Below are 24,052 nucleotides of genomic sequence, written 5' to 3' on the forward strand. Positions count from 1 at the left end.
TCACACCTCCCTCAAATCCATTTTAATACTATCTTCCCATCTACGTCTCGGCCTTTCCAAAAGTAGAGATCTTCCAACTAACACTCTGTATGCATTTCTGGATTCACCCATACTTGCTACATACTCTGCCCATCTCAAATGTCTGGATTAAATGTTCATATTACGCTATATGAAGCCATAACCATAGTGGACCAAGCGCCATACATTGAAAACAGAGAAAACAAGAGTTAAAATTAAGTACTTACCATAATTCAATTAAACATAGGCCTACAGCAAATAATATAAAGTGTGCGCTTTAAAACTAAATTATATGTCAATCTTCATTAAATTATGGTATTCACTTAACTTTAACCCTTGCTTTCTCCATTTTTATTAATGGCGCTTGGCCCACTATAATCGTTTCGACAATAATCTACAGATTAGTCTAATTTAAGGAATCGTTTAAATTTTTACTCGGTAGCGCACATAAGCCTACAGTAACGGTGTTTCCAAATTGGCTCCCAGATTAAAATACGTCATCCGAATTGGCTCCCAAATATTTTCGGATGTTATCTGCAAAGATAAGCAATTCGCGTCCGAATAGGCCCCCAGGAGTTGATGATTTTTGTGATTATGTGTTAGAGACTTATATATCTCCGTCCTCGAGTTTCCCGCTTAAAATTTGGGCTGAATTTTCGGATTCTATTTGCAGTACTACTAATTTTTGTGAATATTTCTATTCAAAGTTGAATTCACAGTTCTATTCCGCTCATCCCAATATTTTTATTTTATATTTATATTTTTTACTCGGTAGCGCACATAAGCCTACAGTACCGGTGTTTCCGAATTGGCTCCAAGATTAAAATACGTAATCAGAATTAGCTCCCAAATATTTTCGGATGTTACCTGCAAAGATAAGCAATTCGCGTCCGAATAGGCCCCCAGAAGTTGATGATTTTTGTGATTATGTGTTAGAGACTTATATATCTCCGCCGTCGAGTTTCCCGCTTAAAATTTGGGCTGAATATTCGGATTCTATTTACTGTGCGACTAACTGTTGTGAATCTTTCCATTCAAAGTTGAATTCACAGTTCTATTCCGCTCATTGCAATATTTTTAATTTTATTGATGTTTTAATTAGTATTCAAAATAATACATATGTCAAACTGAACAGCAAGAAGAAATATAACATAAATGACAACCTGAGAAAGAAAACGTTCTTAAAACTATTACGGAAGAATTCAGTCGACGTGATATTACACGGGTGCAGTTTAAAAAAAGTGAGCTACAAGTTTTTATCACAAATTTAAAGCAAACGAAGCTTTTGGTTTAAGTACTGATTACTGCAACAACATTTTTAACTATACCTAGGTACGTAATGTAGACAGTCCTAACTCTGTTAAACTGGTAAGGAAAATGCTGATGCACTTTAGTCCCTTTGGAGCCAATTCGGATGTAAACGGGAGCCAATTCTGATTTTAGAATTCTATAATCTAGGAGCAATCCGGAAAATGGGAGCCAATTCGGATTTTAGGATTTTATAATCTAGGAGCCAATCCGGAAAATGGGAGCCAATTTGGATTTTTTAAATTTTACAATCTAGGAGCCAATCCGGAAAATGGGAGCCAATTCGGATTTTAGAATTTTGTAGTCTAGGAGCCAATCCGGAAAATGGGAGCCAATTCGGATGCAGCGTACAGTAATCTTTATTGTGAACTAATGAGTTAGATAAAAAGGAATTGGTTGGGTTATTGGCTGAGAAGAGACTGCCACTGAAGGATGCACTGGAAGGAATGGTGAACAGGAGGAGAGTACGGGGCAAAAGAAAATACCAGATAATAGACGGCAACATTAAGCTAATAATATGGATCATATTGCGGAGACCAAGAGGAAGGCAAAAAATAGGAAAGTTTGGAGAATGCTGGGTTTGCAGTGAAAGACCTGCCATTTGGCAGAACACTATGTAACTATGTATGCATTAAATTCAATTAGTCAGTAATAATTTATTTTAACTGGCAGAGTTAAGGCCATTCGGCCCACTCTTCCACTCAACAGGTATAGTAGAAAATTACATAATATAATATAATACAATACATAATAGATAATTAATATAATACAATAACAGTTCCTTTTATGTCCTCAACACACCAATAAAATTATGTAATAATAATGATAATAGTATGTATGCATAATGAGTTAGGTATGTTCTGTGGGATAATAAAGGATAAAATAATATTTTACGTTCGTTCTAAGTTGTCATTCTATTTACTATATTTTGTGACCAGTTTTACTTTCTTCTCGCATTTCAAATGCTGTATGAATGAAAATTAATCATTATACATTTTTTATCTTTTATAGTCTCAGAAACAAAATTTGGGCCGACTCTTGAACATCCTTACAGAGCGCGATTCACAACGTTCCTCGTCAGTATCACATTAGACCTGGACCGTCGATCGTGATAAGATCGACATGCCGCGCGGAGGACAGCGTTTCTGCCTCGTCGAAATAGCTCAGGCTGTTACCACAGTCTAGTATATACAGTCACGAAGCTTAATACGTAGTAAATATGCATCCATAGATAGTTGCTAACCACTAGGATCGTTAATATTGTCTCATTACAGACAATGCGAAATAGTCAGTGGCGTAGCATGAAATTTTGAGCAGGGGAAGCTAATTCAAGTTGTCTTTCATGCAATATGAGAAAACGTATTACAAAAATATAGTCTTAAAATAAATAGTAGCCAATGTCAAGTCAGCAGTCGAAGATTGGTTGGAACATCGTAAGTAACACCAATAAGGCATGACCTGAAATGGTACGTAGTAAAATATGATTTCACGGTTTACACATCAAATAGACACGTATAGTATAACACTAGCTCACTCCCTGTCATAGGCTACTTAGAGAAATCACAATATTAACGGTCAATAGATACAGTATTAGTATCATTACGTAGGTATGCGTCTGTCTTTTGGTTGTGTTCTTCATTGTCAGCAAGGGTGTCGGTCATTTGTTTTTTAGATCACACTTTTGTTCGTAAGTCTGTCTTGATAATAGAATTGTCCTAAAAAATTCAAGTAAATTGGTGTCAGGAATTGTTATTTCACTCACTATTTATTAGTACTGTATATCAGCCACAATGCACACTAACACTTCAACTGAACACAACTGACGAAAAGAGATAACTCGGAAACTACTTATTTTCAATGTCAAAGTTAGCTTCCTGCGAGCCTTGCGACCAGGGTAGTTTAGTTAGAAAGGGATGGAAAGTCTGCGGGGTGGGTTACACAGAAGAATGAGTGTAAGAAACCAGTCTGCTTGGAAGCTGGTGTGTGCAGGTTTCTTGTTTACTGCTGCATCACAAATCATCCTGAGCTGCCGCATCACAATATTTAAGGCGTAAATATAAATTTTATTAAAATTAATAAATAATTTTGTCCATAGACTGCAGGTTTTTAATGAAATTATTATTAACTGGGGAAGCTGAGCTTTTCAGCTTACATTGACGCTACGCCACTGGAAATAGTACCGGCACAATCTGTTGTTCCTAGCACGCTCACAACTCAAGACGTTGTCTGACTGTCGTACACAATAATAGCCTACTTTCATAACTAATGCAAGAAGCACGAAGTTAATCTGGAAGTAAGGTCAAGTATTATTATATAATTATGATGATAATCCCGAGTTACCACACTTCTGCTTAATTGTTCTGATAGTTCTGTGGTATCGTGTCTGCTCGCGGACTATCAGATTGAGGGTTCGAATTCTGGAGTGAAAGATTTTTTTATTATGCAGGTTACATTTCGTTTACCATCGTTATATTTTACAGCGAGATTTACAAAATGTTCATCTACTATTAGGAATAGACTGCTTTTCTTAGTATCTCTTAAAATGTCTTGCGGCTTGCGACAACAATCGAAGTAAAATGATTTTGAATAGCTGCCAAAGCGATCGCGTGTGTACCACCGCTTTCAAGCACTGAGCATGCGCAGTAGGGTGGAGTGAATCTATACATGAAATTGTTTTTTTAAATCTTTTTTCTAAATGTAATAGTTGAAAAAATCTATCTCTTCATTTAACTTAGGAATGTGAAAAATGTGTAGTTTCTATATTTTATTTTTTGAAGTGCCCTAAGGGCTTTGAAGTTTCTTAAAATCATAATTTCTTTACCTTTTTCTATATTTTTCTATTATTATGTTTTTCATTGTATATCTAGTGAATTGCTGTAAGATCACATATTTAAACTTTATTTGGAAGACTCTAAATTGGGGTTGCAGTATACAGTATTTTTCTGCATTTATCATGGTAAGCACGAACCAGTTGTACTATTTTTGTATGACTGACTGTCGGAAAAGATGTATTTTCCCAGATTTCCTTACTTTTGATAGGAACTCTTTCTGAAATCTCTCCAACAGTAGGTTATTTTGATTTGAAGTCAGGTTTTAATTCATTTTTGACCATAGATAATATTTCATTACGTCATGATAGTGGGTACCTAATTGTGATGGGTTTAGCCCCTCCGGCATTCCGAATACAGGGCAGAAGGTCAGATGTCTTGTATTAATTAGAGCCATTGTTCTGATTTAAATACCTTGCAACATAAGAAGAATGAATTTTCATTAATCATATTAATTATATTATACCTAAGAGTTTTGTGACTATGCCCAATTTTCTTATAAACTGAGGTTTCTGTGACACTTCAAGATGAAATAACAGGGAACCGAAAATATGCAGAATCTTTTAATATATATTATTTTAACATTTTCCTGGTATCCTGTTCGGATTAAACTACTGGAGAATATTCTCTCACTAAAAAATCTGAACCTTCAAATTTTGTGAAAATTTCAAAATATGATGCTCTTGGGGCACCTCTAAGTATTAAGCTAGAGAAAAAATATTTTGCACTGTTCTTTATGATATAAAACCATAACTTTTACCTGGTATTACATTTTGATTCCCTAAACTTCATATTTTCACTCCAATTCGCAGTATGTTATAACTTGAACTTTGAAAATTCAAGTGACCCAAATTTTGTTTCTGAGTCTGTACACTGCACGAAAGTTGATAATTTATATATATTCTGTTTTTGGATCAAAATAGAAATAATACAAAAATAAACACGATATTAAATCGTGTTTTTGGTTCGAAGAAAGTATAAGAAAAACAAATGAGAGCAACGAAATTAAGTAATGATTTATGTTTGTTCTGTAACAAATTTTTCCCACACATCACTTTTGAGGTCTAATGGCTTGCTTAATTTTAATTTGTGACTTAAAAGTGTAGCCTTCACTACCTGCCTACTTGCTCCATCCATGTTTACTGGGGAAACTGTCCACTGTATTTCGCTCGTATCGAGCGTCACTGGCTCTAGGTTTAGTGACAAGTGATAAAGGCTCGTTCACTCGCAGCATCCAGCAGGTTAATAGCTGATTACATGATCGCTTTCTCACGCTCGAGCGAAATTAGTAAGTGCAGGACTCTAATCTGCGCTAAATAACCTAGTAGTCGATACAGCGTCGTTAAATAACAGATTAGAAAACAATATATGTTTGATTACTAGGTCTGTGACATTGGAGCTTGTTTACAGTGAAAGGAAGCCAATTCACTACAGGATATACACAGAGTACGCAAGTGCACGGAGACGACTCAAACGCCGCGGTACAGTTCATTCAAGTGAATTGTAGTGCGCTTCGTAGTATGGCTCAGAAGGAAAGAAACGCGTCTTCGAAACTAGAATATTTAGTTTCACAGTATGATGCAGATGTATTTTGCATTCTAAATAACCGATAGGCTAGTTGCAAATGTGAAAAAGTATTTGTAAAAATTCCAGCTCTTGTTGCTACATTGAGGAATGAGTGTCCTCTTCCGCATGTTCCTGTTTTAAATCACGGTGGGGATCCCGGCTGCAAGCATGCAGATACTTGCGTGAACGTTTTTCCAGTGTAAAGAAAGTGATAGAGTTGTTCTATAAGAATGATGTAGCTTTTATAGGTGTGGTTCAATTACTTCTTTGTGACCCAAGTATTGATCAACAGTGTCATTATATTGCATCAAATTTTGGATTGATTCCTCATTCAATTGAAAGTTTAGAAAAAAGTGAAGTTAAATTAGTGAGACAAATTTCCGTAATGAATAATATTGGGTCTAAACTAAATAGTATACAAGACGACGTAGGCAACAAATTCTGAAACAAAAATGAAATATGTATTAAAAAAAAATAATGGGTTCAATCCAGTCTGTCAGGCAGCTAATATTCTGTCCGGTGATAAATACACTGTAGATAATTTAGATGTCGAATTGAATGATGTAAAATATATTTCACATATACATCTGTCGTTTCGCAGCTTTTCTGCATTCAAATCCATACTAGACAGTAGTAGAACTCACTCTCTTTCGAAACTTTGAGAATGCATCTTGTTGTTTACTGTAATTACGAACTAAACACGCAATAGACAATACATTTAAGCCAACATGTATTGAATGGAATTTTTTAATAGTTGAAATGAAGTTAAATAAAGATAGAAAATAATTCAGAGGGATGTATGTAATATTCTCTTCTGTAGACTGTACTGTACAAGACGGAGCGGTGCTGCGTACTCTGTGTATATCCTGGAGTGAGTTGGCTTTCTTTCACTGTATACATGCTTCAATGTCACAGGCCTATTGATTACACTGTCGCCTCTGAGTGTTAACGATCCAGAAACTACTTCTACGTTGCTGTCCGATAATAAGTTACACAGAATTTTATTAGTGACAATGAAGTTTAGGCCTATATGTAGATAACTTTGTTAGGTGAGATCTAAACCCCGCTGTTGTTAAAAATCCAAGTACGTAACTTGTGAATACTTATGTAGACACCTGGGAAGCCAGGCCTTGCACATCCTTCCCCCCAAGACACTATACCAATTTGACGCTTGAATTTCACTAGTGGTCCACCTGAATCTCCTTGACAGGCATCCTTTTCAGAACGTCCTGCACAAAACATGTTAGTAGTTATCTTCTTCGGTTTATATAGCCACTTGCATTCCCAGTGTGGAAGAAGCGGGATTTTCACCTGCTGTAGTTCTTCAGCCAATTCACCATCCTCAGTCGTGTCACCCCAACCTGAGACCACTGCTAATCCCCCCGCCTTTAAAGAAGGATTTCTGTTGAGAGCTATGGGCTGCACTTTGCGTCCAAATTTGAATGGCTTGGAGACCTGTCAGTAATAATAAAGACATTTAAAATATATGTGGTTGATAGAAGACAAATCGGAAATGAAATAACAAACTAGGAACACTGAACACATGAACGAATATGTACAATATGTGTATGAGACAGAAAATTGTTCAGATGACTGAGCTGTAGAAGACGAAGCAATCATATCAGAAGACGAAAAAGGATTTTCTATTTTAAGAGGAGAAGTTGAACTATTGCTTAGGGAAATGAAGAATGAAAGCAACAGGAGTTGATAGAATCCCCATTGAATTAGTCAAATTATCGGGTGAAGACAAGAAAGGCGACTGGCCTGAAGATTTCACGGAGACAGTGTTGCTTCCAATATCGAAGAAAACTAATGTCAAGGAATGTAACGAGTTCAGGACTATCAGCTTGATATAGCACTCGGCGAAGATTCTCCTGCGAATAATGAATCGGCGTTCAGCTTCTAAGATGGAAGTACAGTTGGAAGAAGAGCAGTCCGGCTTCAGAAAGGGAAAAGGTACAAGAGATGCAATTGGACTGCTGCGAACAATATGCGAAAGATACCTCGATAAGAATAAAAAAGCGTATATAGTACTTGTCGACCTAGAAAAGGCATTTGTTAGAGTGGATTGAAATAGCTGATGGGGATTCAGAAGAAAATTGGTGTGGGTTGGAAAGAGAGAAGGCTGTTCTGTAACCTTTATATGAAACAACGAGTCAAAGTCAGGATAAGAGAAGAAATGTCTGAAGGAAGTGAAATAGGGAGATACGTACGATAAGGATGCTCTGTATCACCTACCCTGTTCAATATCTACTTGGAGGATTTAGTGAAGAACTATTTTCAGGACTTGAGAGGGATGACAGTAGGGGGAGAAGAATGAATTGCAGAAGATTTGCTGATGATCTGGCGTTGTTAGCAGAAGAGGAAAGAATATTAAGGGATATGCTACTGGAACTGTAAGCAGTATGGGATGAAGATAATACAAACAAGACGAAGCTCATGATTATCGGAAGAAAAATAAAGAAGGTAAACGTGCGAATTCGAAACACGAGACAGAACAAGTGGACAGCTTCAAATACTTGGGGTATATTATAAGCAGTAACATGAGGACAGCACTGGAAAAGGAAGCTTTTAATAGAAAAAGAAGCATGTTCTGCGGACTCCTGGAAGAAATAACTAAAGAAGAGACTACCGGTAGTGAAGTGCTTTGTGTGGAGTGTGACATTGTGTGGAGCAGAAACATGGAAGTGAAGAGAAGCGAGTAGAAGCATTTTAAATGTGGATATGAAGAAGAATGTATCGTGTGAAATGAACAGTCTGAATAAGAAATGAAGTTGTGTTGAAAAGAGTGGATGAAAAATGAATGATGTTGAAACTGATCAGGAAGAGGAAAAGAAATTGTCTGGATCACTGGCTGGAAAGAAATTGTCTGCAGAAAGATGCACTAGAAGGAACAGTGAACGGAGAAGATTCTGGCTAGAAAAATATATCAGATTATAGACGAAATTGAGATATATGGATCAAATGCGGAGGCAAAAAGGAAGGCAGAAAATAGGAAACATTGAAGAATGTTGGGTTTGCAATGAAAGACCTCCCTTGGGCAGAAAACTTTGAGGGAATAAAAATTAAATAATTACTTAGACCCGTTTCTAGTTTACTTTTTGATGTACAATTCAAAGTACAGTAGTGGCAAAAAAACCGAACAGACCCTTGTAGCTGATTTCAGAGCCTTGTTCACTCCAGAGTACGATAGACTGGTAACTAAAACTTTCGTGGTTCGAATCCTGCCTGGGAAGGAAACTTTTTTTTGTTCCTTACTCAAATTTATTCCCAATACTTTTCGATTGCTGGTAAAATTCATGTTCTGGGAATAATAAATTAAGTAGTAAAATATCGCTGCAATCGAAAAGTATTGGGAATAAATTTGAATAAGAAACAAAAAAGGTTTCTTTCCCAGGCAGGATTCGAACCCGAAAATCTTAGTTACCAGTCTATCTTGCTCTGGAGAGAACAAGGCTCAGAAATCAGCTACAAGGGTCGGTCCGGTTTTTTTGCCACTACTGTACATACTAGTGAATTCGTTCTATACTCCCAAATGATAAGAGAAACTTCGTTTCCTGGATTCCACAAAAAAATGCTTACTTATATTCTGAAAAGTAGTTCATACCTTGAGTAAAGCAATATCAAAATCATTGGTGTCATAATCATACTGATCATGAATAATTATTAGAGCAACTTTGTGCAGTTGTCCTCCCCTATTTCTGACGCACGAACCGGCACGAACCACAATATCTTCAGGGTTAAGGCTGTAACAATTACATACATGTAAATTTTGTGATGGAAATAATTCTACACGAGTATAAAGAACTTACAATGTACCGTAGAAGTGGGTAAAGTCAATCAGTGGGTGTAAAATCGATCATTTGCGATTTTTATTGAAAATTACATATTTTCTCAGTTACTTGTTAAAATTTTGTTATGCTGACTTCATTGCCTTACATTGTAAAATGTAAGCGAGAGGGACAACAAAAAGCCTGCGAATGCCAAGAATGGGAACACTGTGTAATTACCGTTGAAGTGAAAATGGTTACTTTCAACTTTTTCTCTTAAATGAAAACAAAGTCTTACAACTCTAAATTATAGTCAGCTGTCAAAGGAGACAGGAAGCATACGTAAGTACTTTTCGTTGAGATTGTATCCTGAAATAATAGTTTTGCAGTTCGTAAATGTTGGTATTGAAACTTATTATTTTAAGAAAACTTGTACCTTTGTAGGTTTAAGTCGATCATGCCATCGACCTACTCGAAACAGATAGGACCAACAGAAAGAATAAATTATTCATCGAAATACCTCCAACTAACACTTATTAACAGAAAAGTGTCATAGTATAGCTTATATTGATGGGATAGTGGGGAAAGAGGAAGACGAAATTATGGTGAATTTCTTGCGTAAGAGAAGCACTGCCAAAGGAACATATTTTGTACACCTCTCTGTACCTGACTATGGGAACAACGTATGCCCGTGTGCACCATTCTCGATTAAAATTTGACCATGGTTAAGTCGGCACTTGACCATCTTCAACGCCAATTTGCGGAGTATCAATCTCGATCAAAGTTAAACAAGCGAGTTGATGATGATCAAATTTGATCACGGGTGTGGGACCGATTATCTTGAATTGAACATGGTCAAGTCGAGAAAACCAAAATGGCGGTACGATTTGACGTACTTGATGGAATTGAAGATGAAATGATGTATCTTCAACACGTAAATCACTGCGGAAATAACAGAATTAGTGTTATTGTAGAAAGAGTAAGTTTGTAGATGAATAATAAAAATATTCTTTTTTCTCAAAATAGACTAATGTTTTATATATGTTTCTGCTTTGGAAGATCGAGACTTTACTTGAGGACAAAACATTATTTAGGCCTAATTGTCCAATTTTGTTAACATAATAACAAAGTAGTTATTCTATGCTGGTAATAATATAGCAAAACTAAATGACCATTTTGTAGAATGCGAGATTATCACTTATTAGCTATAGATTTGCCGTTTGAAACTATTAGGACCTACATGACGTTTTGGACAATTAGGCTATTTACGCTTGAATTAAGAGAAATTACACGGATACCTTCCTTTCCCTCTTACTCCAAAATTCCAACCTAGTGAACACAAAATAAATGGATAAATTTGAGAACAAGGATACTTTCCTTTCCCTCTTACTCCAAAATTCCAATCTTGTTCACACAAAATAAATTGGCGTTAAAAACTTCCTTTTCGTATGCATGATGATGCGTATTCGACATACACAGACGAATTGCTTTTTTTAATTTAATTTTAAAATAATTATTGTTAGCGAGGTATCCGTATACTGAAATTTTCCCAAATAAATTATTGGCACTGAAATGTGTCTTTTCGTAAGTAAGATGATGAGCATTCGACAAACATATACAAATCTGCTCTTTTTAGTAGCCCATTTCAAGATAATTGTCAGTGAGGTATCCGTATACTGAAATTTTCCCAATTATTATCATTAATATGAAATAACCACTGTATAAATTACGGTACAAATTATGTGAAATTATGTAAACACGTATAACTCATGTGAATTGTGAGGTTAAATCCAACCAGGTAGTCTGCTTTTCTCTTAGAGAACTTCCGTCAGTACTTTTATTCGGTAATATGGATGCATAATTGCTGACGAGTTCTAAAGGAATTCCCACTTCGAACTGTGAGAAGTTCGGTGCTCTTTTCTTTTTTTATTCTATGATTATTGAAAATTGCGAGGATTTTTGAAAGCAATCCGACAAACAAAAACGAAGCGATAATTGACAGAGTGCGTTCGTTCGCTGTTTTATACGCGGTAACCTAGCGCTCAGATGTTTCTTCTCAAGCGAGCGTACCGTCAGCTGACGGTACTGAATTGATCGAGGGAAAATGCCGGTGCACCGCATCTGTAACTTGATCATTGTCAAGAATTAACCATGTTTCCGTGATTGCTGATAACCGGGCTAGATGATCGAGAATGGTGCACACGGCCAGTAGTTTTTAAAGTGACATGAGGAGGGGAAGATTTCAAATAACATCTGATATAAACCTAAGCAATGTTGAATTGCATTTTAGATTATAATTGAAGGATGGAATTTCAATGTAAATTTTGAATTCTTAAATCTTTGTTTGTTGGTATGTGAAGTATTAAAATGTGTTTTTATGTTTTATAAGTTGGAAATCATAATCACGATTGTACAGTGAAGACCTATAGGCCTAATTGTATCGAATAGTATGATCACAATAACAAAAGATACACTGTATAATGCTATAGGCATATATTGAAGATTATTATTGTTTTTACACCCCTTATAACAAATAAAATATATGTAATACACTTAATTTGTTTTTTTTTTTAAAAACATAAACAGTGATCGACTTTACTCCGCAATATTTTAAAATCGATCTTAAACTAAAAATTCAATGGTGATCGACTTTACCCTATTTAAGCAGGTAACTTCGATCACAAGTCAAATAAAAAAAACAGTTTTTTATAGATTGTAATTCAATTCTTGTAACGTGTCTTCATAGGTGAAGGATATGACGACAAGATGCTATTTTCTGAGGAACTTCGCTCCATTGCTTAACCTCAATATCATTAAGAAATTGCAAAATTTTGATCGACTTTACCCTCTTCTACGGTAAATTTTGAAAATTTGAAATCCAGTTACTTCGAATTATTTATTAATTGCTAATATTACGTGCCAATGAATAGCTAGCTATCAGTTAGTATATGTTAGCATACAAGATAACAGTAATAATCATACAGCGGATCCCTTCACAGCGATGAGACATCACGTCCCTTGGCGTATGGAGAGAGCGTAGCAATGAGTTCAATGACCTCGCAGGAACAGACGTACTACCACAGTCTAGTATATATAACCACGAAGCTCAATACGTAGTAAATATGCATCCATAGATAGTTGCTAACCACTAGGATCACTACTATTGCCTCATTACAGACAATGCGAAATAGTACCTGCACAGTCTATTGTTCCTAGTACCCTCATAAACTCAAGCTTCGTGACTCTATATACTAGAGTACTAGACTGTGGTACAACTAACGTTCAATATCGGGACCGAAAATCCGCTGTTTGGTAAAAAGTGTTCCAGTTAAAGTAATAATATTACACCTAACAACGTAAGGTATGAAGTTAACAATAAAATTAGGAAAAAAAAAAAAAACCTTACCGTTGCTAAAGTTAAGATATAAAAAGTCATACTGAGCGAATAGGCTCAGATGGTAGAGTTTGAGACTCACATTCGGGAAGTTCCATGTTCAAACCCCGTGGCCGACTAATCTGACTGGGGTTTTTCATGATTTCTCTTAGTCATAAAGGTAAATGTCGGATTGGAAAGATACATGCCATGATTCATTACCAATACCAAAAACATTAATCAAACTCTATAATCAGTTACATAAACACAAGCCATCTACAACACACAATAGAAAGGAACTCAACAAGAGTAAAAACGACCTGCTCATATACCCTCACATTCTAAACACGCGACATGACCACAGAAGTTAAGGCGTGAATAAAATAAACTTAACAAAAAAAAAAAAAAAAGATGCACAGTAAGGTTAACATAAAAATTATCTTCGTACACAATCCACTCTAGTAATTTGGAGTGATTTATTAAAGGATGCATTCAAGACAAATTTAGAAAAATGTTAAACGATTTATCCTTGCACCAAAAACGGATGTTCTCTCAACCAAATGATCATATTATTTTAATTATTTGCATGTAATAACATTTAAGAAACATGTTAAAGGAATTATCATTGCACCAAATAAGTGGTCTCTGGACCAAAATGATTGCATTTTAATAATTTAAATACAATTTAAATTAAGTAACATATTAAACGATTTACCCTTCTATCAAACACGAATGTCCCCTGAACCAAATGTCCTATTTTAATTATGTAATTACTTTATATTTATTTCTAACAAGTGCAGCGGAGCGCACGGGTACGGCTAGTAGTGTAATAAAATTTAAAATTAATCATTCATTAAGTTCATAAACTTAAGTATTTGTTTCTCTCACTTGGTTTCTCACAAATATTTTTTAATTATTAATCTTGTTTATTGAAGTATTTATATTACAATATTTAACTCTCATATTAAATCCAATATGGGACAAAATCACCTATCGTGTGTCAATAAAATTTACAATAAGGATTTCTTTCTTAATAATTTAAATTTCATGTCCATTGCTTGTCATTTCATCGTTACAAGTATTGCATCAGTTAACGATACCTTGTACACTTCATTAACTACATTCACGTTCATATTTTGAATTAAAAATAAAGACAGTTGGTGCGTTAACAATATCTTTCAAGAAATAATAATAATAATACTAATAATAATAATAATAATAATAATAACAATAATAATAATAACAATAATAATAATACTATTAATAATAATGATAATAAAATAATAATGATAATAATGGTAATGGAGATAATAATAATAATAATAATAATAATAATAATAATAATAATAATAATAATAATAATAATTGTGAACACTCATACTCATGCACGCAGTGAGCAGCTGTTAACACCCATTCTACACTGATGATGGATCCACCACAGTAATGAGACGTCTCCTGATTTTTCTGAAACGATGTGAGCAAATGTGACAAATTAGAAGTGCTTGAAATGAATATCCTTGCAATGTGGTGCATACATATTGTATGCAGTTTTATGGGGAGAGGTTAAGGAGGTATGTTCACCTTTCGCTAGTCTGAATTTAGTAAAACTAAAAATTTAACTTATATATATCCTGAATTAATTTTGTTCTGGAATTTGGTACAATAATTAGGCAATATTTTCATATTAATGAAAAATTTTTAGAATTCGAGAAACGTTTATTGTTAAGGGTAATAATTATATGTTTAAATTTGGGAATGTATTTGTGCAAGGAAATTTAAATATTTTTAATACGTACTTTCTTCCATATTTTTCAAAATGTGTAGGGGTCGGATGTAGGTACCTAAAAATGGCCAATAAAATGTCCTGACAATAAACACAAATTACATAAAGGTTTAAAGGAATGACCTTGAAAGTTAATAAATTAAAAGCAGGGGCTTTACTTTATGGACAGATAATAAATACCAGAGAGCGGATGGTTTTCAAAACAAATTAAAAATACTCTCATTTATGTTTTATTTCTATTAAAAATAATTCTCAATTAATGCAAATTTATAAACAAAGTGAAAAATGAATACTTTGAATTTAAAAAAATATTTGTTGATATTTTATTTCATCAATTGAAAATGGCCCATCAAAAATAAAAATTATAGAAATATTAATGCCTTACATAATGTGTGGCAATACCATGTTATACATGCATTTATGCAATACAGTTTATGTTCAGAAGGAAACTTCCGATAAGTTATTTTATCTCCCTGAAAACAATGACACTCTGTAGTTTAAGATCGTTCTAATGCAGTATTTTTTTGCCATAGCAGTACTAATTAGAAGTTAAATTTTTAAACCCTTTTATTTTCCCACTATCCTCCCATTCCTATTCACCTATTATAATAAACTCTACTGTTTAGTTAAACATGTAAACACAAGCCTAAGTTCTATAATAAAAACTCATTGAGTTGTATGGTTTTGAGATATTAGGTATTGAATAAACTAAAAGGAGAATATATAAAATGAGGTCTGAACATTAATTTACGAAAAATAAAAGGGTATAATATGTGCATAGGTAGAGATATAGATGAGTTACTCATTGAAACGGTAAAACTTAGAAAACGTGAGTCTTTGAATATTAAGAGTCATATATTACAAATACAGGAACATGTGAAAGAGATACTTACTTACAAATGGCTTTTAAGGAATCCGAAGGTTCATTGCCGCCCTCACATAAGTCCGCCATCGGTCCCTATCCTGTGCAAGATTAATCCAGTCTCTATCATCATATCCCACCTCCCTCAAATCCATGTTAATATTATCCTCCCATCTACGTCTCGGCCTCCCTAAAAGTCTTTTTCCCTCCGGTCTCCCAACTAACACTCTATATGCATTTCTGGATTCGCCCATACGTGCTACATGCCCTGCCCATCTCAAACGTCTGGATTTAATGTTCCTAATTATGTCAGGTGAAGAATACAATGCGTGCAGTTCTGCGTTGTGTAACTTCATTCTCCTGTAACTACATCCCGATTAGCCATAAATATTTCCTAAGCACTTTATTCTCAAACACCCGTAGTCTCTGTTCCTCTCTCAAAGTGAGAGTCCAAGTTTCACAACCATACAGAAGAACCGGTAATATAACTGTTTTATAAATTCTAACTTTCAGATTTTTGAACAGCAGACTGGATGATAAGAGCTTCTCAACCGAATAATAACACGCATTTCCCATATTTATTCTGCGTTTAATTTCCTCCCGAGTGTCATTTATATTTGTTACTGTTGCTCCAAGATATTTGAATTTTTCCACCTCTTCGAAAGATAAATCTCCAATTTTTATATTTCCATTTCGTACAATATTCTGGTCACGAGACATAATCATATACTTTGTCTTTTCGGGATTTACTTCCAAACCGATCGCTTTACTTGCTTCAAGTAAAATTTCCGTGTTTTCCCTAATCGTTTGTGTATTTTCTCCTAACATATTCACGTCATCCGCATAGACAAGAAGCTGATGTAACCCATTCAATTCCAAACCCTACCTGTTATCCTGAACTTTCCTAATGGCATATTCTAAAGCGAAGTTAAAAAGTAAAGGTGATAGTGCATCTCCCTGCTTTAGCCCGCAGTGAATTGGAAAAGCATCAGATAGAAAGTGACCTATACGGACTCTGCTGTATGTTTCACTGAGACACATTTTAATTAATCGAACTAGTTTCTTGGGAATACCAAATTCAATAAGAATATCATATAATACTTCCCTCTTAACCGAGTCATATGCCTTTTTGAAATCTATGAATAACTGATGTACTGTACCCTTATACTCCCATTTTTTCTCCATTATCTGTCGAATACAAAAAATCTGATCAAAAGTCGATCTGTTACGCAGAAAACTGCACTGATGATCCCCATTAATTTCATCTACGTACGGAGTTAATCTTCTCAAAAGAATATTGGACAAAATTTGGTACGACGTCAACAAAAGTGATATTCCTCGAAAGTTAGCACAGTTGGTTTTGTCCCCCTTTTTAAAAATAGATACAATTATGGACTCCTTCCATTGTTCTGGTACAATTTCCTTTTCCCAAATAGCAAGTACAAGTTTATAAATTTCGCTATATAATTCACTTCCACCCTCTTGTATTAATTCTGCTGGAATTTGATCGATACCTGGAGACTTGTACTTTTTCAGATTTTCTATCGCAATTTCGACTTCTGAAAGCGTGGGTTCGGGTATAAATGGCTCAGCAGTTTGTATTTCAATTTCGTCCCGATCATTTCTATTTGGCCTATGTACATTTAGTAGTTGCGCAATGTGAAAGAGATACAAAAATAAAAATTATTTTGGAAAAATAAATGCTAACATATGCCTACAGGGAATGATTTGGAACAAAAATATCACAGAAAGAACCAAAATTAAAAATTTCTCAGGGTATTATACAGAAAACATTTTATTATACGGAAGTGAGACAAATTAGTACATTATGCAATGAGCCTATAATGGTAGTAATTAAGACGCGAGTATGTTTGTTTATGAAACGAGCGCAAGCGAGTTTCATAATTTTCGTACGAGCGTCTTAATTACCATTATAGACAAGTTTCATACGACTTTTTATGCTCGACCATATTTCTAACTTGAAATTATTCATAACTGTTCATGTTATGTATATTATATATATAGTCTTTCATCGATTCTTGTTATGGTTAAGTAAGTGAGGAGCGGAACTGACCTTCTAAATTGTGAGATGTGCGCAGACGCGAAAGTATTGCTTTTTTTTCCGAGGAACGAATGTCATTGACCTTGATATAATCTAGAGAATAACATGAACATTAGTCTAACCTGGAAATTGATTTAGAATTGAAAAACGAAATGACAAGTTGAATTTATTTGAATATTATTTACAATTAACGCTAATTATTATAGTAACAGAACATAACCTTCTGCGACAGTATTGGATTTCCAGCCTCCGTGACTTTTCGCTAGTTGTCTTTCGATTGCATATCCGAGAATAATCAATACTTGCGCTTTTATAATGGTACAATGGTGATTTCTCATTGGCTGAACAACTGAACTGTAATGAATAGGTGTACTTTAATGAGGTGCATTAAAGGGCTACTACCAGGTGTATAATTACTACATTTCGGCATGGTCGAGCATAAAAATAAAATTAGCACTGACGAGTTTGACTATTTGAGGAGAAGACACGACAAGACAAAATTAGAAATGAAGTAATCACGAGGGAAATGAAAATTAATACATCCATTATAAAAAGAATGGAAAATCGAACTCTTAAATAGTATGGCCGTATGCAAAGAATGGGGAATGAAAGATGGCCCAAAAATAATTGTTTTCCAGCGGTCACCACCAGGAAAGAATAAACGTGGAAGACCAAGAATGAAATGGAAAATCCATGTCAGAACTATATTGGAAGACAGAGAATTGAAAGAAGGAGACTGGAAGGATAGGAAGAGATGGACACTAAGACGGCAAAACTATAAAAGGGGAAAAGCAGAAGAAGAAGAAGAAGAAGAAGAAGAAGAAGAAGAAGATAGGGCCTTGCATCTCACAGATAATTGGAATGTAGTGTCTAAAATTTTAGATTAATAAGTATTTTCAAGAGATACATTAACCTCCTACTTACATTTGATAGTCTAAGCAATTTAGCGATATATAATAACAAATTAAGGAAGAGATTAAATACCTCGTTAATGACTGCATTGAATTCTGTTCAAGTCTAGTTTATAACTTACCTCTGAATCTTCAGCAAGGTAATATGCAAGTGAAACCTGTAAGGAAGCAGTGATTTAGTAGAGAAATTACCAGTATTATCGGAGTTGATATGTGACTGAATTTATTCTTTAAATTTGCATATGTCTAAATAATATACGATGCTAGTCATAAAGTAAGTTTCCGAGTTTCCATAAATCTTCATATGGCGACCACTTCACTGACAAATTCGTTTCGTTGCTTGTTAGACATTTGGCACTTTATCGCATTGTAAAAGCAGAAATCCATTACGTAATTAAATTTTTAATTTGTGCCAAGTGACGAAAGATACTTAACATTGTGAATAAGTCTTGTTACATGAGAATTTAAATACAGTTAAATGTGGTAATGCTTATTTTATTCAATAGGTTACTTAGGCCTATGTATATAAATTTTCGTGGATATAGAAATTTTACTTTCTGACTTCCTATCATAGCTTGGTTGATCAAGGCGTATTAGAAAAATAAGGTACGAAAAAGAAGAGTGGTGGTACATATTTTCGGAACAACGTGCGAGTAGTTTTGGATTTGTCTTATTTTAAGAGAGTAGACTAATAGAAATGATTCTGTAATTTAGATGTAGAAATTTTGTTTCTTCATTTTATGTTAAAATTAAATTTAACCTTACAACAAGATGCAAAGAGTAAATGAGTGTGTTCATATATACCTGGTATGGAAAATCGGAAATGTTTGCTTTCTTTCCTCCAACAATAGGCCGGATTTCTTGTGAATGATTCTTGTGAGATGCCAATGCTAAAAGTTAAAATAATTATCTTTATTTCATATAAATGAAACAAAATTAACCTACATTAAATTTTATTTTTGTCTAACATCTCTAGACATAACCCTATTGAAGTAAATAAACGTTGTTTAACAAGACAACTACTATTCAAGTAAGGACATATCGTATGATGGAAGACGTACTGGTGAAGTAAATGAACATTGTTTCGTATCTCTGTTGCTGTTCTGTCATGTTCCTCCCCCCTAATGTGATAGCTATTAGATTATGCTCATTTTCAGCTTTCCCCTTCAAAATTCTCCTTCCTTGAGTGGAACTGCGAAAATCGGAGTGAGATAAGTGGCTAACAGGCTTGGAGCTCACATATTCAGTTCTTCTCAGCCTCAGATTTCCTTGTAAAGACGTGTTTTCGCGTATCTTTTAAATGTTTCTCATTCCACTTCCCAATTGAAATTCAAATGCAACTGCCAGTGAAATAATATATTTTCTGATGAAAGGCATGGTACTGAAGTAAGTGAACATTGTTTAATAAGGAAACTGCTATTGAATTATGATTCCATTTATAAAAGCAGTACTACTGATGAATAGGAACTGTAAATAGTAAAATATATAACACATTGATGAAATACTATTGTGAAGTAAGTGAACATTGTTTAATAAGGAAACTGCTATTGAATTATGATTCCATTTATAAAAGCAGTACTACTGATGAATAGGAACTGTAAATAGTAAAATATATAACACATTGATGAAATACTATTGTGAAGTAAGTGAACATTGTTTAATAAGGAAACTGCTATTGAATTATGATTCCATTTATAAAAGCAGTACTACTGATGAATAGGAACTGTAAATAGTAAAATATATAACACATTGATGAAATACTATTGTGAAGTAAGTGAACATTGTTTAATAAGGAAACTGCTATTGAATTATGATTCCATTTATAAAAGCAGTACTACTAATGAATAGGAACTGTAAATAGTAAAATATATAACACATTGATGAAATACTATTGTGAAGTAAGTGAATATTGTTTAATAAGGAAACTGCTATTGAATTATGATTCCATTTATAAAAGCAGTACTACTGATGAATAGGAACTGTAAATAGTAAAATATATAACACATTGATGAAATACTATTGTGAAGTAAGTGAACATTGTTTAATAAGGAAACTGCTATTGAATTATGATTCCATTTATAAAAGCAATACTACTGATGAATAGGAACTGTAAATAGTAAAATATATAACACATTGATGAAATACTATTGTGAAGTAAGTGAACATTGTTTAATAAGGAAACTGCTATTGAATTATGATTCCATTTATAAAAGCAATACTACTGATGAATAGGAACTGTAAATAGTAAAATATATAACACATTGATGAAATACTACTAGTGAAGTAAGTGAACTTTGTTTAATAAGAAAACTGCTATTGAATCATGATTCCATTTATAAAAGTAATATTAGGGCTACTGATTAATAGGAATATTTTTAATAAAACAACTACTGTAAATAGTAAAATATATAAAACAGTGATTAAATATATTACTAGTGAAGTAAGTAAGCATCGTTTAACAAATCTACTATTAGTTTGTTTAACTTAATCTACTATTAGTGAAGTAACAGAATACTGGGTGTTCAGTTCAAAATGTGTCATGGCTCGCTGTATGCCGTCATGTGGCTAGCCGATGAGCCTAGAGAATTCAATCTTCCTACACTTCCGCAGAGGCGTATAACCTGTGAGGCAGAGAAGTTGCCTAGCAAGTACGGCGTTCATTCTGAAGAGTACGTACCGATACGTACGGTAACGCCGGTAGTGGCAGGATTGTGAACTGTTTGGAAATACGTACTGTCGGGATATGGGGAGAGGGTTAAGACGATTACTTACGTATTTGTTGACATTAACTTCGACGGTCAACATGGACACGGAGCATTTGATTTGTGTTGTGGAATGTTACTGTACGCAACCGATGATAACAAATACCCTGCGTACGACTTGCCGGCGCAAAACACAGTTCGAAAGAGGTTATGGTAGCACACAGACCGTACAGACCGCCATCTGTTGCTACGACGTTCAAGTTATACCGTACACGTTCTCAAGTTCAGACCGAAGAACGCCTTAAATAATAGGCAACTTCTCTGACATATAAGCTGAAACTCGCTTCAAATCGGTGACCCAACAATAGTGACGTCATGACACACTTTGAAATGAACACCCAGTATTATTTCATGAAACGAATAGTAAGTAGAGATGAGCTTAAGCGATATTTTCAAGTAGGCCTATCTGTGAAAATTATGATTGTGACTTTTAGCGATGATTTTGTTACGCCGATAAAAATACAGATGATACCCAAGAACAGTGAAATGTGAATATGATTTCTCTAATCTATATCGTGAATACCGAATATTTTTTTATTTACAACCTTTACAAAATGATATCTATATGCAACAAATAGGTGGTTTATTTTGGAAAATCAAACAAATAATCTAAGTAATGTATGTACATGTACCATTAAGAATAAATAAATATTTACCAAGTGATTTATAAGGAGTCTACGCGAGTTTACATTGCAGGCATTGAATCAGCTCACTATTTTAAACGGAGTTGGATATCGAGAAATTGGGATTATGTGGTTATTTTTCATGGTTTTAAAATCGATCCTTTTTATTGTAACATACAATATAGTGGATAAATTATTTTTGAAGTCGCGCACTAACATAATATTTTTATAATATGTAAAGTTATAAATTAAAATTTAATAAAACATACAGTGTCTGGCAATTCATTCGAAAATTATCACAAAATATAACTCAGTTTTTCAGACAGGAATGTACACAAGATAGATGTAGGTCATTCGGTATCTCGTGAAACTTACCTGCACGAAAGGGAAGAAGAAAGTGGACTGAGAAGCTTCCCTTCCTCGCCACGCTTCTACTCGTAGCAAGCGAGCTCACTTACCTCCACCACAAGGTTCTTACTATATGCTACGGCGTACACAAGCATTTGGTTTCACGAGATAACGAATGACTTACAGGAGGAAGTGGAATGTCACAGTAGTAAGAGTACTGATCACAGGTCACAGAAATATCAGCTAGTCAAAGAGTAGGCCTACTATACTGAATATTCAGTATCCTTTGTTATTACATAGAGTAGAGATTGATAGCAATATTTTCTCATAGATGTTTCGCGTCTTCAGTCACATATATGATAGCCTCGTAGCCTATCTGTGATACAATATCAAACTGTGACATGTTGGCCATCTCTAATAGTAAGCTACTAAAGTAAAACCTTGTTCATATGATACAACATTCAGTAAAGTAAGGACACATTGCTTCAAGGAAAGAAATACTACTGAAGTTGAACGTAATTGAAAACCTGAATTGACAAACATCCCAAGTCCACTGAAGTAAATTGTTCAGGGAAGTAAGAAAACTACATAGCCTTGCAATATAATAGTATTGAAATAAATACTTGTATGATTTAAATCACAGGCCTAGAGTCGAACTTGAGATATTCTGCTTTACAGGATACCAGCCTGTGCAAAACACACAACATAAATTAGATAAAAAGTCAAATTAAGTAAATTTTGGACTTGGAATGTTTGTCAAATTAGGTCTTCAATTGTGATGTGGATACTAATTGAGTAAAAGCAGAACGTTACAGAAAACATTGCTGATAAAGACATTTTTCCGTTCTTTGGTAAGACAATTATAATTTAAGTGCGCATTGTTTAACAACACATACACTGATCTTTGAACATTATTACAATTAGAAATTTAAGTAATATAACATAAAATTGTAGTGTTTTCTGATTCAAAACAAATCCAATATTGTGGGATTGAAATATTGTCCATTTCGTGAATAATGTTCTGTTTAGATATTATTTCTTTCTGTTTAAAAAAAAAGTGATTAATTTAAGCAAGATGCAGCAAGTAGAAATAACACAATCTTCCTCTGTCAAAATAATAACTTACCCCAATTGTTAGATGCGAAAACTGAAATTAAAATAACATATATAAATAGCATATTGTAACGCACGACTTGCTTCAGTCAGCGACGCACGGATCAGTCTTAGGGACAGACAGGTATAACAGCTCACATCTTTTATATCAATAAGGTGAAGGGCTATCTAATCTGAATGTAAATATTTTCCAAGAATAACCGTCAACTATATTGGAAGTTTACTTTGAAATTCTCACAAACATTGCAATTTAGTATTTACAATTTTAAAGTTTATGGTCTACTTCCTTGTAATTTCCTAGAAAATACGTGGATGTTTTTATCAAATTATGATGTAATGAATCTGTTTTAATGTTAAAAGGTCAGGATGCTACTGATAGAGGAAATGAGAAAGTTTTTCTCTTTGCCAAAAGCACCTGAAAGAGGAAGTGAGACACTTTTTCCCATTTCCAAAAATATCTGATGTAGGAAGTGTAGAGGAAGTGAGAAACTTTTCCCCATTGCAAAAAAAAAAACATCTGATAGAGGAAGTGAGAAATTTTTCCCCATTGCCAAAAATATCTGATAGAGGAAATGGGACACTTTTACCCATTGCCAAAAACACCTGATAGAGGAAATGAGAAACTTTTCTCCATTGCCAAAAAACATATGATAGAGGAAATGAGAAACTTTTCTCCATTGCCAAAACACAGTTGACAGAGGAAGTGAGAAACTTTTCTCCATTGC

The 24,052-nt window shown here is 34.2% G+C and overlaps 1 protein-coding gene across 1 annotated transcript; it reads right to left on the minus strand.

The window, feature by feature from the left end:
- Positions 1-1,962: 1,962 nt before the first annotated feature.
- Positions 1,963-23,472, minus strand: LOC138696093 (trypsin-7-like). Its single transcript, XM_069820630.1, has 6 exons — positions 23,341-23,472; positions 19,286-19,371; positions 18,604-18,639; positions 14,245-14,327; positions 9,328-9,466; positions 1,963-7,175 (listed from the first exon to the last, which is right to left on the minus strand). The coding sequence occupies exons 1-6, from the start codon at positions 23,390-23,392 to the stop codon at positions 6,777-6,779; spliced, it is 795 nt and encodes a 264-aa protein (XP_069676731.1). The 5' UTR covers positions 23,393-23,472; the 3' UTR covers positions 1,963-6,776.
- Positions 23,473-24,052: the final 580 nt, after the last annotated feature.

This window comes from Periplaneta americana, chromosome 1, assembly GCF_040183065.1.
Source record: "Periplaneta americana isolate PAMFEO1 chromosome 1, P.americana_PAMFEO1_priV1, whole genome shotgun sequence".
Lineage (NCBI taxonomy): Eukaryota > Metazoa > Arthropoda > Insecta > Blattodea > Blattidae > Periplaneta > Periplaneta americana.